The 16,029-nt window shown below is 38.3% G+C and overlaps 1 protein-coding gene across 1 annotated transcript; it reads right to left on the bottom strand.

Moving 5' to 3' along the window:
• Positions 1 to 214: 214 nt before the first annotated feature.
• mccc2 (methylcrotonyl-CoA carboxylase subunit 2) lies at positions 215 to 15,526 on the bottom strand. The gene is made up of 17 exons (XM_051422695.1): positions 15,304 to 15,526; positions 13,658 to 13,724; positions 13,129 to 13,213; positions 12,664 to 12,765; positions 12,300 to 12,427; positions 11,754 to 11,866; positions 10,807 to 10,920; positions 10,550 to 10,614; positions 9,790 to 9,889; positions 9,594 to 9,689; positions 8,218 to 8,290; positions 8,042 to 8,118; positions 4,992 to 5,058; positions 4,481 to 4,637; positions 3,205 to 3,319; positions 1,855 to 1,940; positions 215 to 673 (listed from the first exon to the last, which is right to left on the bottom strand). Exons 1-17 carry the CDS (start codon positions 15,433 to 15,435, stop codon positions 556 to 558), a joined length of 1,695 nt encoding a protein of 564 aa, XP_051278655.1. The 5' UTR covers positions 15,436 to 15,526; the 3' UTR covers positions 215 to 555.
• Between the last annotated feature and the right edge of the window lie 503 nt (positions 15,527 to 16,029).

Below are 16,029 nucleotides of genomic sequence, written 5' to 3'. Positions count from 1 at the left end.
CAAACAAACAAGACTTCCCTCAAAATAGCTCCAGAAACAGCATTTATCTTGAAAAATGTTGAGTGTGCTTCAAACATCCCTTTAGACCTCGGCTAATCACATATTTATAGCTAAACAGCGCCCCCTTATGAAGATTTATTTTCATCTGTATTTCCTCTATCATGGAAATGTGTTCAAAAAGCAGCCACAATGGCCCTGAATAAAAAGACAGCACTTGATGTTTTCACATCTTTATAAATTCACCATTTACAGTATTTGATTAAAAAACCCAATACATCAGAGAGGGGAAAGAGAGGAAGGAAACAGTTTGCATTTACACTGGAGTAGTAACAGTTAAGGCACAGCTTATTAGTGGAAATGTCCCACAACAACAGCACACCATCCACTCATATGGATCCAAGGTTGTGTGATTCTACTTAAGTGAGTTTTTTTTCTGTGTTTGTTGCTCTTAATCTGGTGGCAACTCACAAGCAAATCTACAAAGACTAATTTAAGTACAGTACACGTACAACTCTGACAGGAAGGTCTCCACACCTGTACAATGCTAAATGAGCATTACATCCTGAACACTCCAAAACGTGTCTTCTTCGTCGGTGCATTCAGTGTTGCACTGAGGCTGAGTCCCAAAACCATACGAGTATCAGCTGGGTCAATAATCCCGTCATCCCACAGTCTGTAAAAAAAAAAAGTGCATCACATTATAGCAAATAACATCTCTATCATCTGATGCTTCTTGTGCTGTTCCATTATCAAGAGTTTGTCTTTCTCTGCTGAGGAAGTTCCTATTTTCCATCATCATCATTATCAAAAAGAAATCTTCTCTATTTCTATCTTTCTTACCTTTGAAAAAAATATATCACAAATTCTTTGATTTGGTTTTCACTTATTCTTACAGTTTTCCCCGAATTCATAACAGCCAAGAAAATCAGATATCAATGGTTTCATACATTAATGACAGACACATTTTATCAGTTCTAACAGGACACCGAAGTTTGAAACACAGACTTTTGGTGATTATTATTAGTCAGTCTTTAATAGCCGTTGATTAGTTCTCAATAGAGCCCAATTCTGTTGACTCACTGGAGTCATCAGCAGTTTCCTCCATTTCCCGCGAGTATCATCTCTACAATAAATGAGTTAATAGCTTCTATTAATAGAGACATCAGGAGGATCATGATGGGAACAGGCAAGATATTTCTTGTTCGACATCTTCTTGCTGGACATTTTGTCCATTTAAATGTCTTTTGATCTTTTGTGAATCTTGATAATTATTTTCATATTTTATTTTGCAAGTCTGTGTTCTATGTTTCATGCTCTATGTCAGTCAGGACACTGCTGTAAAAGACTATCTATCTCAGTGTGGCCTTCTCGTTAAATAAATCTCTACCAAAGGTTAATATTCTTCAACAGCTTCCCAGCACCGCAACATATACACACACACTTTTCCACCATAGGATGCATATGTTGTTTGTAAGAACATCGTCATCTGATATGTGCTCTGCTCACACTGACCATAAAAAAGGCTTACAAGACTAAATGGAAAGATGGCTTATAATTTGCAGAACAACAGGACATCTAATGGAGAAGAAATATACTTGTACACATTACAGCATCACTCCTCATGCATGAAGAGTCTTTGTTGTGGTTTCTTAGTTCTTGGAAAAGCAGGATCATGTGATTTATTGAAATGATCTAAAAATAAATTAGAGACAAATGCTGATTGCCTTCTGGTAGTCCACCACTGCCCTAGATAGTTATTCCACAAAGTCTCGCAGTAATAATGTAATCAATTCAATCACACACCTGCTTGAGACATACAGTATGAGAGTATGATGTGTAATGACCAAACCTCACCTAGCACTAGAGAAGTATGGACTGCCTTCCTCTTCAAACCGCCGCACTATCGGTTCCTTCATGGCAGCCTCTTGCTCTGCTGTGAACTGTGAAAAAAAAAAGAATTGGTGCTGTAGGTTTGCCAAAGATAACTGCTAAAAGGAAAAAAAAGTTTACAGCTATGTGCACTTAAATGCAGAATAAGGCAATAATGCCCTCTGCCAAAAGCATTTTAAAAGCTGCCTGAATTGTACAAGGCATAGTGAAATGTAAAGCTGAAAGTACACAGCCATTTCGTTTGTCAAGGAGTTAGGTTCCTTGGCTTGAAAACACTCAAGTCACAGTCAATTCTTGTGAAAAGAGTGAAAATAATGAAAACACTAAGTCAATGCTGTAGAGCTTTCCGGTGCTTTTAGACTATCCTCCTTCACGTAAATGGAATGAACTGCTGTAACTATTAGAAACACCTCTCAATATAAAACATTACACTTCAACAGCAACACAAACTACAGCCTCCAAATTGAAGTTGAATCAACAACTCTCCAACAAAAACTGATTATAACCTTCATTCATCAAGTTTTTCATTAGACTGCATTAGTTTTAGCCAGGAGGACAGAATATACTGTACACTGTTGGTGAAACACAGTGAAATAGTCAATACACTTTCCAATTTCTAATCCTGTGTCAGTGTCAATAATTAGTTATCTTATCCCTCTCATTTATCTTCCTGATAAAACAATATTCTTGATGAATCAGCTTGAACTTGGAGGTGTATATCAACATTTATTACATCAAATGAGATTTGCGGGAACACGCCAACCTTACGTTACATTACGGAAGATAAAGACACCAACTGTAACCCTAAGTGAAATGAGAGGTGGGAATCTGTTTTAATGTTTTTTTTGTTTGGATGGCATTGCTGGCTATATCTACAAAAAAATATCACTTTACCTATGAATACAAATAGAAAAATTATGGTAAAATAAGAAGATTAGAAATGTATTATGTATTTTTTCCTACCGTTTCAGTCTTTTAATGCCAAACTGTGTTAAACTTTCTGAAACACTGACTGAAATATATCCCCCATTGATATGAGGCATAATTCTGAACCTATTAATGCACTCTTAATAAACCCATAACAGCATACCTGACACAGTTTAATCAAGGCCATTTGATGACTGATCTATTCAGGATAAGACATCCCTTTAACACTTACCATTGATATAATTGTATCCCTGTATAAGTGCCATATCAAAGCACAGCTGAAAGAAAAGTCTTTCTTAATGTTTATGAGTTTGGCAGCAAATCCACAAAAGCTAATGTAAGCCGTTCCAGTGAAGCGCAGATGGGATGAGTAATGTGAATCATTACCTCCTTTCCCTCACGTGCCCTCTGATCCTTGGTGATAGTGGCCAGGACAGTGGCTGCCTGCTCACCGCCCATTACAGAGATTCGGGAATTCGGCCACATGTACAAGAAACGAGGGCTGCGAGAGGAAAATAAGTAAGTGTCAATTTGCTTGTGTTTGCCCGAGCCAGAATAGTCAGCTAAATCACAGACAAACAACTAAAAAAAGAGCAAAACAAAAACCTGCAATAATAAAGATCTAATACTCTAGTAATAGTCTAATAATCTGATGACAACTACAGCAAAAACATGATTTATGAGAGCTTCAGCTGGGAAAAGTACCACTTGGGTAATACTAAATAATTCAAGAAGTCCAACCAAAGGTGAGCACCAGCATAAATTTTCCAAAATGCTTAATCATCTCTGCTTATCTAAATTTGACAAGAGAATGCTTGCGACTGGTTTCTAAATGTATTTAAACGGATAGGAAATAAAGGAAAAAGCTGAGTGAGACGCAGATGAAAACGTTTTAATTTAAACCAGTCCTTCAATCTGACAATAACTGGCGTCTGAACTAGGATTTAGTGGCATCTAGAGGTGTAGCTGTAGACTGAAACTCCCTTGCTTCACCCTGCCCTTTAAAGCACGAAGGAGAAACTACGGTGGCTGCAAAACGCACAAAAATGCCTTAATCTAGAGCCAGTGTTGGGTTTGTCCTCTCTGAGCTACTCTAGAAACTTGGTGGTTATATAAAAAGGCTTATTCTAAAGTAATAAAAACATAAGGATTCTTATTTTCAGGTGATTATACACTAATGAAATCGTACCAATACATATAATATTCAATTTCTGCCAATAAACCTTCCTAAATGTTACACACTGGACCTTTAAGTAAGAAGCCCTTGGCTGCAACACAATTAAAACCATCTTGCAATTATCTACGTCTCTTCATTCCAACAGAAGCAATACTGTTGGGGGACATTATCTAAATAAAATAACAAACAATGAAGTGGTGTCAGGAAATCTAATTAAAATGTATGTTTTTATTATAAAATGTGTCTAGAGCATTGAAAACCTCTTTTTCTGCCATTACTTCCACCTAAACAACAAAAATCCCAGTGCATCTGATACATACTATTCTTTATACTGAACAACATGCACAGTACATTCTGAATGCACTAACAACTCAGACACAGCTAATGGTCCCATTTACGTAGGAGGTCATAACCAAGCTTCTATTTGGGATGCTACCCTTGCCGTCTTTTCATTCAACACAGACCACTCATTAACTTCTTTAATACCTGTATGCTCTGCCGCACATGCCATAGTTTCCTGCACCATAGGAGCCGCCAATAATAACAGTAATCTTGGGTACATTGGCACAGGCAACTGCAGTTACCATCTTGGCTCCATCCTTGGCAATTCCTCCCGCTTCATACTCTCTACCCACCATGAAGCCTAAGATATAGACGGAGAAGACAGATTGCAAATAAACACTTTGTTTGTTGTCATCTCAAGGGACAGCGTCTACTGTAGGAGTGTTAAAAAATAAATGATCAATGTGATATTATCTCTTATTTATCACATATCACTTTGCAGTAAGCAGCTACAAGCTTATAATAAAAACAGGGTTTATTAGGTGCCTAAGATCCCATTAAAAGCCACAACACTGACATGATATGTTCGGTTATTTAATTACTCAAATAATAATTAATACCCTTCATTATTGTTTTCAGTCTGAAGAAAGGTGATGGAGTAATAGAGAAAATAAAAGCAACACAACAAAATCTCGTGTCAATAATCCCCACTGACCTGTTATGTTCTGGAGGAAAATAAGTGGAATGTTTCGTTGGCAGCATAACTCGATGAAATGCGTCCCCTGAAAAAGAAATTCAAATATTCAGTGAATCTAGTTTATTCTCTCAGCTACACAAAAAAAAAAAACTGCCCAGAGGATAAACACAGACATGTACTATCACTTCCTTAAAATAAAATGAGGAGGATGGTAATGATTTATTTTTCTTGGCAGATTAAGATATTGACTAAGGAATAAAACCTGCAAATGAACCACAAGCAGAAACAGCTGCGCAAACACGTAATAGAGAATATAATCAAAGTGCACAAGTGTACACGCTGAGGTACTTCAGGTAATAGACTAGAGTCTGGGCATGTTGCACACACATGGAGGGCCACCCCACCCAAACTGCACACCATCTATCCAGTCACCAGACTCCACATATCCACTTAATATATCTGCACATATTGGAGTTTGTGCTTTCTTAAGAAAGGTTTGGATGGCTCAATCAAACTTAGCACAAAAATGAACAGCTGCTTCATGTTCAACAAACCATTAATTGAAGGTGCGGTCAGTGATTCTAATCCAATACAGTTTTAGTTAAATTCAGCAAATATATCTCCTCACGGTCGGCTAGCTGTTCCTTCTGTGTTTGCTGAAAAAATCTGGTGTTTATACACAGGCCTGGCTATGTAAATGGGAAACAAGTCCAAGGCACACAACGCTATTCCAGCCAATCAGCAACCGGAGGCGTTCACGATCTTACACAGGAAGAGGGGAAGGGAAGGGGGAACAGAGATGAGGGGGAAGGGGGCAGTAGGAGCGAGAGTGATGGTAAATGGGGCACATGCTAACGTGTAATCAATTATCAAGAAGGAGAGCCGGCTGAGAAACAGCCAAAGAGGGAAAGGTCAGAAGAGCTAAATTGGAAAAAAGAAGGGTTGAGACCAGACAAGAGCAAAGAGCCGCACTAACATCAGTGAGGCCTTCCAGTGGTGAGAGACCTCAGAGGGTTGAAAGGCATGAACTGGCGGTTGCTTTGTCACTTGTCAACATTGTTGTCGCTATGTTTCACAGAACCAATACCTGTTTGCTAATGTGTGTGATTTATGTGTGAGTACAAATTAAATTACTTGTCCAGTGCTCATGGAAATTCAGCTTGTTTGCCAAGACATGCCGTTGTTGTGATGTTAGCTATTGTAGCAGGAGCGTTGTGGGTATCAATGTTAGGAGCTGGTGGGCTGGCTCTGGGAAACCATTTCCTTTCTGCATGTTAGCTTTGCAGCAACAGCTTATAGGTTACCTTCCTTGTTACAGTAGCTTAGCTACAAACTTACAGTCCTCTCTCTAGTCGCTGTAGTTTGGTAGATTTAATCCGAACAACTCATTCCTTTGATGACATTTTAAATTATAAGGGTTGTTTAGCTTCAGCTATGAGAAAGTGACATCCACTACGACACTGTATGAAGCTTGTTGCTGTAGTTGTCGTTGCCTTGGCAATGCACGTCTATACATTCTGGAGGCAGAGCTTCGAAAGGAGAACTGAAGGGAGGGTCTATGTGTTTGGCTGTTACGACCAAATATCAATAATCTTTCTCCAGAATCACTGACCCCACCTTTAAGTCCATCTGTGAGCAGTTGGCCTCACCTTTATCACCATCTTCATTTGAGTCCAGACCAGTCGGGTAAGAAATTTATCAACTTGGGAGGAAGGTCATCAGGCTTCACACTGGCTTTGCATTTGCTAGATTTTACTTTGAATACCAAGGAGCTGAATGGCCTTCAGCCGTGCCAGTAAAATTCACTGCACAACACAGAACTGCCAGAAGCTTTCGCACAGGAAAACAAGCACAAAGGACTGCGCACAGTGTGGAGACACCTCATTTCCATATACTTTGTATTGGTGAATTACTCAGGTGTTTTCTTTATTTTGGCAGTTACCTCTGCTGGCTTTCTTTCAGTGAAGCATCCTGCCTTGCATCGCAAAGTGTAAACAGAAGTTGGAGACAGTGTGAAAGACGGCTGCCTATTAGAAACTGTCACTTGCTAAAAAATGATTCATCAGTTTGCTCCCAAATGCATGCACAACAACAGAAATCTAATCTTCTTCTGTTCCCTTTCGCACACACCTGGGGAAAAGCTTTTAACAATTGAACAGTTAGCATAATAGGAGTCCAGGCATGTCTTAAGTGATGACAGCAGGTCTCAAAAACAAATCTCTAAATGCAGGTGCTGTATTGATTCTTCTTGTATATGCTCTCTGAGCATGTCAGTTCCAAATCTGAGTCTATCTGAAACACTGTGTCAGTCCTTTTCTACAGTAATTACACTGATGATATACCCAATGCTCATACTGTCATATTGAGACCTCACAGAAAAAAGGAATCAAAGAAACCTTTTTTTCAGGTCACGCTTGTAATCTAATTCAAGATGTGTTTGAAAAACGTATTAGTCTATAATCATAAATTCAGCTCCTCATCTTTCCTAAGCCTGTGTAAAGTTCAGCTCTGTTCACGGCGGATTGGCTTGCAAATTAGGTGAATTATATTGAATGAAAATTATGATTGTCTCTTGTCCGTGGTTTCTAAATGCTATGTTATTACAAGATGGCCCAGACAAGTGCAATTTGAGAGCTTATTGTATGAAGAAACTCAGCGTCTTGACTGTGAAAGGTCAGTACAAACCATCTATGAAGACTAAAGCTCCCTCAAGAGAGAAATATTGGTAGTCGTTGTTGTGAGCAGCACATCTCTGTGGAAAAGACTATGCTTTAGTGTTGTGTTAAAGTCCTTGACATTTTTAGGCACAATGCCAGTACAATGCTTACTCCTCTGAAAATTCAACATGATGGTGAGGCTTTGCTTTTTACGCTTCACACAGGTGTTGCCTGTCTGTTCAATATTACAGAATCAAGGCTGTAACACGAGTCTGAACGTTTTGTGAAGACAGGGCAAATTTTAGGTTTTCTAATAACACTGTGAAGACACTGTGAACAGATTCATATTGATGCTTTAGAGAACACTCACTTCTACAGTTTCATTCATCTTTGAGTACAAAATATATTTACCTTTTTCGCAGACTCTGAAAACAAGACTCCGTTGTTGCCAATGATTCCGACCGGGTAACCAAATATTCTTGAAAATCCTGAACATATATTGAAAGTCAAGCAGTTACGTTGGTAGGTCCCATGAGAAAAAAAAATATGAATGGGATATATGAATGGAAAAATTTTATTTCACATACCGGTAACAAGAGTGTCTCCATAGAAAGCCTTGAACTCATCAAATTTACTGCCATCTACAATTCTGGCGATGACCTGCAATCAAAAGAACGAAGGAAGGTTGTAAAAGACAATAACGCAGAAAATGGAGAAGGCTTGCATAACAAATGTACTGCTGTTCTTTGTTTGTTTGAAACAATATGTTCTGACATGTTACAGGAACCATGGTGATATTCTATATTTTTGGTATTGTCAACAAATCCATTCACTATTGAAGATGTAGGTGGGCCACAAACATATTGTTTCTTTTTCAACAACAGGCAATTTCCTGAACCAGCTGGCTGCTGTAGTTTTTAGCAAAAGTTACTCAAGCAGGTCAACAGTGTACTTGTTGAGGACTATTTTCAGCCACGGATTTGGTGGTAGTGAGTGTTTATAGCAGCAAGACAGAAAGTCAAACAGTGCAAGAGAGTGGCTCACTGTGTTTTAAATAGCTTTTCAACAATGGAACTCTATGGCACAGAGGAATTAGGTACATCAGGCTTTGGCTGCACAGTCAAGACTTATCAATGGGATCAATTCATTGTTGGTTTTGTTCTTTTTACAGGAATTCTTGATAAGACGATAAATATATAATTATATAATATAAATGTTTTACTGTTTTAAGTGATTAAAGGGTGCCCTGTGTTGAAAAGCCTATTACAGTTGAAAAACTCCTGTAAAGAGGGAGCAGCCAGTTGATCTTGCATCCTAAATGGACTGCCAATACTGTTCAACACTACAAACACTTTGACATCTCTGGAGTTAGCAGTAATTCTTGCTCCTGGGTCTACATCAAGAATCAAAGGCACAGGCTTTAAAATAAATGAGAACATCTGGCAAGCCCTGCCAGAGAGAGCAAAAGCAAAGTGATTGATGCCGGCTGTCCATTATTGACTCAGCTACTGATAGAGAGACCTGAAAGTTGTTTACAGTGCATTCTCAACCTGTAAAAACACATTTACATTATTCATACATTTTAAGTATAAAACAGAGGTGCAAAGTGTGTGTGTATGTTCTATAAATCTTGTTTTATGGTGGTACACTACAACAAAGCAATTTAATTAATGACAATGTTCTGATAAACAGACGTAAAACAAATGGCAAAGTTATATCTGTGGAATCATTTTAAATTGACCATGATGTTGTCCCATGTAGTAGCTTATCAAGGTCACTTTAAAAGTGACTGAACCCACCAGAACAAAACAAACTACACATTTAATAACTCCCCACATCATTTAGTTGAAATTATCTGAATTAGTGTGTTGATATGTTATGTGATAATTTGTGGAAATATAAAAGCCATGTCTTCTTGCCTCTTTGAGAATGATAATGAATGTCCAGGAAACTGAACAAATACCTCTCTGACATCAAAGTTGCGTTTCAAGTTATCTCCAACTATTCCATAGAGTTCATCTGCAGGGTAGAGAGGCGCTTCAGTGGGCTCTGTGGTGACCTGAAAAATATAAAAGAGTTCATGTCAATAGAAAGGAAAGAAAACTTGACTTGGTACACAATAAAAGGCAATTGGTAATGATTGTTATCACTGGACTGACCTCAATATTCTTCCTGTAGTTGAGGCTTCTCACTGCCTTTCTTGCAAGATGGAGAGCATGGTTATCGTCTAAAGCATAGTGGTCCGTCACGCCAGATTTTCTGCAAAATAAGCAACAAATCACTGTGAGATTATTACAGCACATAAATCATTACTTAAAAATAATAACACTGATAGGAGCATATGTTTTATCAATGTAAATGAAATCAAATGATTATTTTTTCCATCATTTATTCATTTTTTTTGTATTGTAAATGTGGATCTTTTATGGCTGGTTTAGTTTAATAAAAATACTGAGGCGTATTTAGTGTGATGAAGAGTAATGACTCCAAACCACAGATTCATTAAAATGAACAATGTTTCGATCTCAGTCAGGTCTTCGCACGTCAAAACCATTTTGATCTGATGGAAATGAGACTTTAAATTACTCTTTTTATCAGAGTGGATTTCCAATCGTCTTGCTCCTTCAAATATGAAAAACAGATCACTACAATAATGCCTATGACATTACACAACTCAAAGAGGAGAACAACCTGCTCTCTGTGTAACCAGCACTGACTGAAACATATAGGCTGTGATACGGTTTTGAATAATACCCCTGGGATTCATGTTTTTCCCAGTATGTTGATCTAAGCATTTTAGGGTTGAGTTACAGTATTCCTCTGGACAACAGCTTAATGTTTATTTTAGTCTTTAAAAGCAGAAACATGAGATCAAAAACCCAAACATGCAATGTAATGAGAACTACTGTTATTTCATACTTGCAGTGAAGATCAGCACCACCAAGGTCTTCTGCAGAAACTTCTTCCCCAGTGGCAGCTTTGACCTGTGAACACAAAAGTCGTTATATATAATATCACCTATAAGCAGTGTCTGCCTTGAATGAGGTTACAACAAAAAAGTACATGCCATTCTAGTTATTTCTTCTGCTTAAGGTATGATGTTAGCCTGGTATATGAACCACTAATCCACTAACAGGATAAGGATCTGAATTCTTATACATTCTTATTTGACCAACCAATGGAGGTCCTCCTAGGAAGATGGTTCCTTGCTTCCGCACAATGATGCTCTCATCGGCCATGGCAGGTACATACGCTCCTCCAGCAGTGCACGACCCCATCACGACAGCAATCTGAGTCAAGAGAAAGAATAAGCCCAATATCAATCAAGGACGTCAAAGACAAGTGACACCAGTGTAAGATAAATTATGAAACCTGTTTACTGTCAAGGACAACTTCGCTCAAAGAGAGGTTGTAGTAGGAATTCAGATTCAGTATTGATTTTATACAGTATTATTTCCCTGTCCTTACAGGCACTTGTCATTGCGATTAACCACAACATCATGGACAATGGACACTCATAAATTTATAATACAGCAATCTAGTGGTAAAACTGCGGCTAATACTAAAATATATGTCACAGAAGGAAAATCCTTGAATAATATATAATTTTAATCATTAGGAGAGACAATATTAGCATGAATTAATGGGCATTCAGTATGGTGAAGGTGTATGAATATGTTATGCTGTGTTTAACACCCCTTGGCCTATTGCAGAGATATCTGTGTTAGACCCAACTCCTCTACAGCACCCTCCACATTATCAGCTCTCACAAAAACTGACTTGTTTTTGTTCCGAAACACAAGGATGTGTCTTCTTCAACAGTCAATAGCAAGATGGATTTTAGTTGCCAGCAGACAATGAAAAGATGAATAACCTACAGCAGTGCAGTTCATTTAAAATTACCTTCTCTGCTCTCGCTAGGATAATTTCTTAGAAAAGCTTTCTGCTTCTCAGAACTGATCCATGAATCAACAAAAGTTAATTCAAATACAACAAATAAACCATCCAAGATAACAACAACAACAGGCAGTAAGAGACCAAAGGTTGACGAGCAAATAATGAAGCCAAGTCTCAGCTGCTCTAAGTGTGTTCAACAATGTTATAAACCAAACATAAGCATCACCTGTGCTATTCCCTCTGAGGACAGCCTGGCCTGGTTGTAGAAGATGCGTCCAAAGTGATCTCTGTCTGGGAAGACATCAGCCTGTCTGGGTAGATTGGCCCCTCCGGAATCCACTAAAGCAATAACGTCAGAAAATTTAGAGAGTTATTAACATGTAGCCCCTGGCTGTATTACAGACACACAGTATCCCCTTATATGATGAACTGCAGCCTGGAATCCTCAACCAGAGACTTCTGGAGTGTCTCAAGTCTACACCAACAAAAAAAAAAAAGCCCATTATAATTTTTCCCCACAGGGCCCTTTGACTTTGAAACTACTGCAGAGGAGACCTGGCTAACAAAGTTATTGAAAATGAATACATTGCTGGGAAAATACAACTTTTAGTACGCTTAGTTTATAGATTTACTGATATTCTATATTTCTGTTTTCTCCAGCATGACTAATATTTATAGGTTTAATTCTGGTGGTGAATGTACACATTATTTTCCCCTTTCAAGGTAAAAGTGTTTCAGTTTACCAAACCCTTAAAAGTATAGAAAAACTCACCTAAGTAAATGCACGGCAAGTGGTTCTGTTGGGCTATTTCTTGTGCACGGAGGTGTTTCTTCACTGTAACTGGGTAGTATGTCCCCCCTTTGACAGTAGCATCATTTGCAACAATAACACATTCCACACTATGAGAAATAAAAATAAAAAACACTGAAATTTGACAGGTGCATCTTGAGTACTACAGTGAAATCTCACTGGAAATTAAACAAAAGGCATATTACAAGTCACAGAGATGACATTAACACCGCATGTAATTAAACTGTGTCTGTTTTAGCAGCAATATCTCCTCTAATCAAAATACATGCTCTCAAGTATTTAAGTTCTCACACTGTCAGACAGGTTAACACAAAGTGGTGCTTACCCCGAAACCCGCCCAATCCCAGTAAGTATGCCGCCTGCTGGGACTTCCTCTTTTCCATACAACTCATGAGCTGCAAACTGAGAGAATTCCAAGAAAGGGGACCTGCAAGAAACCCAAAAAAGTCATTTAATAAAGTTAATGCTAAAATGTAGAGGAGACATGCCCTGGCTTGCAATTAAACATTAAACACTTTTACACTTGAGATGCTGAGGATGAAAGTATGACGTCTGACGTGAGAATCGATTAATTTAGGGGTGTCCAGTAAACAGTAAGATAACAGCAATGCTATCTTCCTTTCTTCGTTCTCAGTATACAGGGGAGAGTGTACAGCATCAGACATTAGACCTGCCTGCAATGATGTCAAACCAGAGCACTACAAATCTTATGCATCTGGTCTGCTGGGTATGAGAGTCAGCCATGAATTTTAAATGAGTCAAAACCAAAAATGGAAGTGGGTAACTCTACCCTGGATCCAGCAGCCTGTCTATACGCTCTCTAGGCAGGAGTTTCCCACGAGAAGTATGAAGTCTTCTGGCTTTTTCTCCCCCACCTGGATTAATAAAAATAAATAAATCGCATGTTAGCAAACGATTTGGCAACAATTTGAATACTCCAGTTTTGCCTTTCAACAGATTAGCTTCTGTCTTAACCCAAACCACAAACCTATACGCTACACATAAAAACTAAGACAAACATTTAGTATGTACGTATGCACTACTGTACACTGTATCAACTGTTATGAAACTTACTGTAGTTATACACTGTCATCTATTCCAACTTTAAATAGATTAAATATCTACCGTAATAAAAGTGGGGCTGGTTATGTTTGAACACGGTGTAAGAGCTTCCCTTTTTTAATCAAAGCCAGCAAGTAAGGGTGTTTTGTCTGCACTTTCATCACCCGGACTGCCTGAACTTGGAAGTTGGAATTAAAACACAAAGTCACAAATTTAGCTTCAGTGTAGTGTGTAATCCGTCATGTGCTCACACCTACCCAATTTAATCTTCTCCGTCCGGCTTTTCAGTTCATCAACAAGAACTTTCATTCGCTCATAGTTCTCCTGAAAAACAACAATAAGGCTGGTAGGAAAATGTCAAAGTAATATATATAAAACAACAAAACAGTGACATGAGTATCATTTATACTGTTAATGGCAGAAACATAATTAATCAATGATATAATCAAACACCACTCAGCCCCTAACAGTAACCTGCCACATAATCAGTTCCTCCGAATACAGTCAGGCAACCACCTACTCAGCAAGAAAACTACAGACCAGTGACTTTAACTGAAAACACCCCTGTTAGCTTACAATAACACTTAAGCACTGCCTGAATGGGCGAGCATTGTGACAGAATTTTCTTTTTCCAATTATAATACGTAGGTCATGTTATGATTATGGAGCTAATTAAATTTAAAGTCAGCATTTAGACCATCATGCAATAAAGAAGTTTACTACCCCCTCAACACTCTCATCAAACTGCATTTAAACTGCAGGAAATTAAAAAAGTAATTAACATAGCTCAAAATATAAAGAAAATGCATCTGTGGTGCCATCCAGTGACATTATTTGGTGTTGCATGAGTAACGTGGAATTGGTTGTTAGATACTGAATGCACCAGTATTTACACTAATGCATCTTGTGATTAAAAACATTTAGTTCTGCATTTAGACCTCAAACATGAATAAAAAGTTGGTAATTATCTGCTTCCTTTGCCTGGATTTTAGTGGTAAGTAAAGCTGACACTGGACATTATCAGAGGTTACAGCAGGTGCTGTTTATGGTAGATTTTGTCCATTTTGTATTTCACTTTCACCATTTTACTTATACACTTAGGTAGATGTTCTCATCTCTGCTTACTGAGTGCATTAGCCCTGTTGGTTGCCACTAGAAATCCAAACCTAGGGCTGCACAATTAATTTAAGTATGGTATTATCAAAATCCACTGAGTACAATATCCAACTCGCAGAAGCTGCAAATAAATACTAAAATGTGTAACAAAACAGTGATATAATGATCCCTGGACTACAAATATTGTTCTCCAGATGTAAGAAAACATGTTTTTTTTTTATGCAGACCATAATAAATGTCATATAATCATGATTTTAATAGTTTTTCTCAGAGAAAATGAAAATTGTAATGCAAAAATGATTATAACGCATATACTGTGCAGGCCTACCTCCACCTGGGATTTACTGTATATAATCACTGCTGTGAAAAGTCTGAACTGTAAAAATGACCATTGAGCTGAGAGGCTTACATTGGGACTAGAGTGCATATAAGGAAAGTGCAGTTTCACTCCAGTAAACTGACTTGGTGGCACAAAGGCTGAAACCTGCTGGCAGGGGGAAGGTGAATAACAATGCAGGCTGCAGTGATGATGTTAAGACCTTGGATGTGTACAGTGAAAGCTCAAGGTTTTGACCTCCTGTAGCCACTTTATTAGCCTCTACGTGGTTTAGGGACAAATAAAAACAACAGTCTTTATCTTGTCCACATTAGCTGACCTCAGAGTGATTTTCCACTCGCCTGTCAGGTGAGCCGCCTCACTAATTACACAGCTAACGATGACATTAGCACTGAAGTGGAACTGCACCATACAGTTTGGCTAGCTAGGATTAGCAACAAGCTAGCCTACCTGGTATTCAGATGACTGTGTATCCGGCTGAGAGCCGAGTCGAGCTACTTTATCGGCGTAGTAAGACCTTGTGCAAGCCAAAGGTAGACTCCTGCAACGGACCAACCACGGTCTGACCGTCTGTAGAAGCATTTTGATGCTCACGTCTCACTACACTTGCCGCTTGTTAGCTTCCTAGCTAACCTAGCGATGGTCTTCTTCTGTGGTTAATGTTCGCAGGTGTGAAGCTCCATACCGCCACCTGCTGTTCAAGATAAGACAAGACAAGATGGGGAATACAGAGGGGAAGTTCAGGTGTTGTAGCAGCACAAGGACATATAAATAGAGAAAGTAATAAGTATATAAAATAAAAATAGAAACTATACAAGAGGAAGTGACATAATGATGCTCAATCATTCATTTGTGTATCAATACAATAAAAATCTTCTAATCTCCAGATCCATTAACGGGCATTTTCTGGAGCTTTCAGCTGTATCCCATGAACAGTTTTAATTTCCAAAAAAGTGGACCTTGAGTTGAGATTATTTTGTCAAACAATTAGGTATTTTAAACTATGTATTACTATCTAATACTACCCAAGGCCAAGAATGAACCCTCGGGTAGAAGTACATCCTCCGAGTCAGGCTCAAAAGTTTTACACACTGCATTGTCCCTAAAAATACATAAATCAATATTCATCCAAAGCATAAATGCCAAAATATGGTTTCTCACATTAAAAAATAAGTT

This window comes from Dicentrarchus labrax, unplaced genomic scaffold (assembly GCF_905237075.1).
Source record: "Dicentrarchus labrax unplaced genomic scaffold, dlabrax2021, whole genome shotgun sequence".
Classification (NCBI taxonomy): domain Eukaryota; kingdom Metazoa; phylum Chordata; class Actinopteri; family Moronidae; genus Dicentrarchus; species Dicentrarchus labrax.
Note: the sequence above shows the minus strand (reverse complement) of the source record. Positions and strands in the feature narration are given on the sequence as shown.

Excerpts from the sequence above, each read along its gene's own strand:
- mccc2 (XM_051422695.1), bottom strand. The coding sequence starts at position 15,435 with ATGCTTCTACAGACGGTCAGACCGTGGTTGGTCCGTTGCAGGAGTCTA. Across the intron at positions 12,766-13,128 it reads GACAGGCTGCTGGATCCAGG|GTCCCCTTTCTTGGAATTCT; the intron begins GTAGAGTTACCC and ends GGTTTCTTGCAG. Across the intron at positions 674-1,854 it reads CCATACTTCTCTAGTGCTAG|ACTGTGGGATGACGGGATTA; the intron begins GTGAGGTTTGGT and ends TTTTTTTTACAG.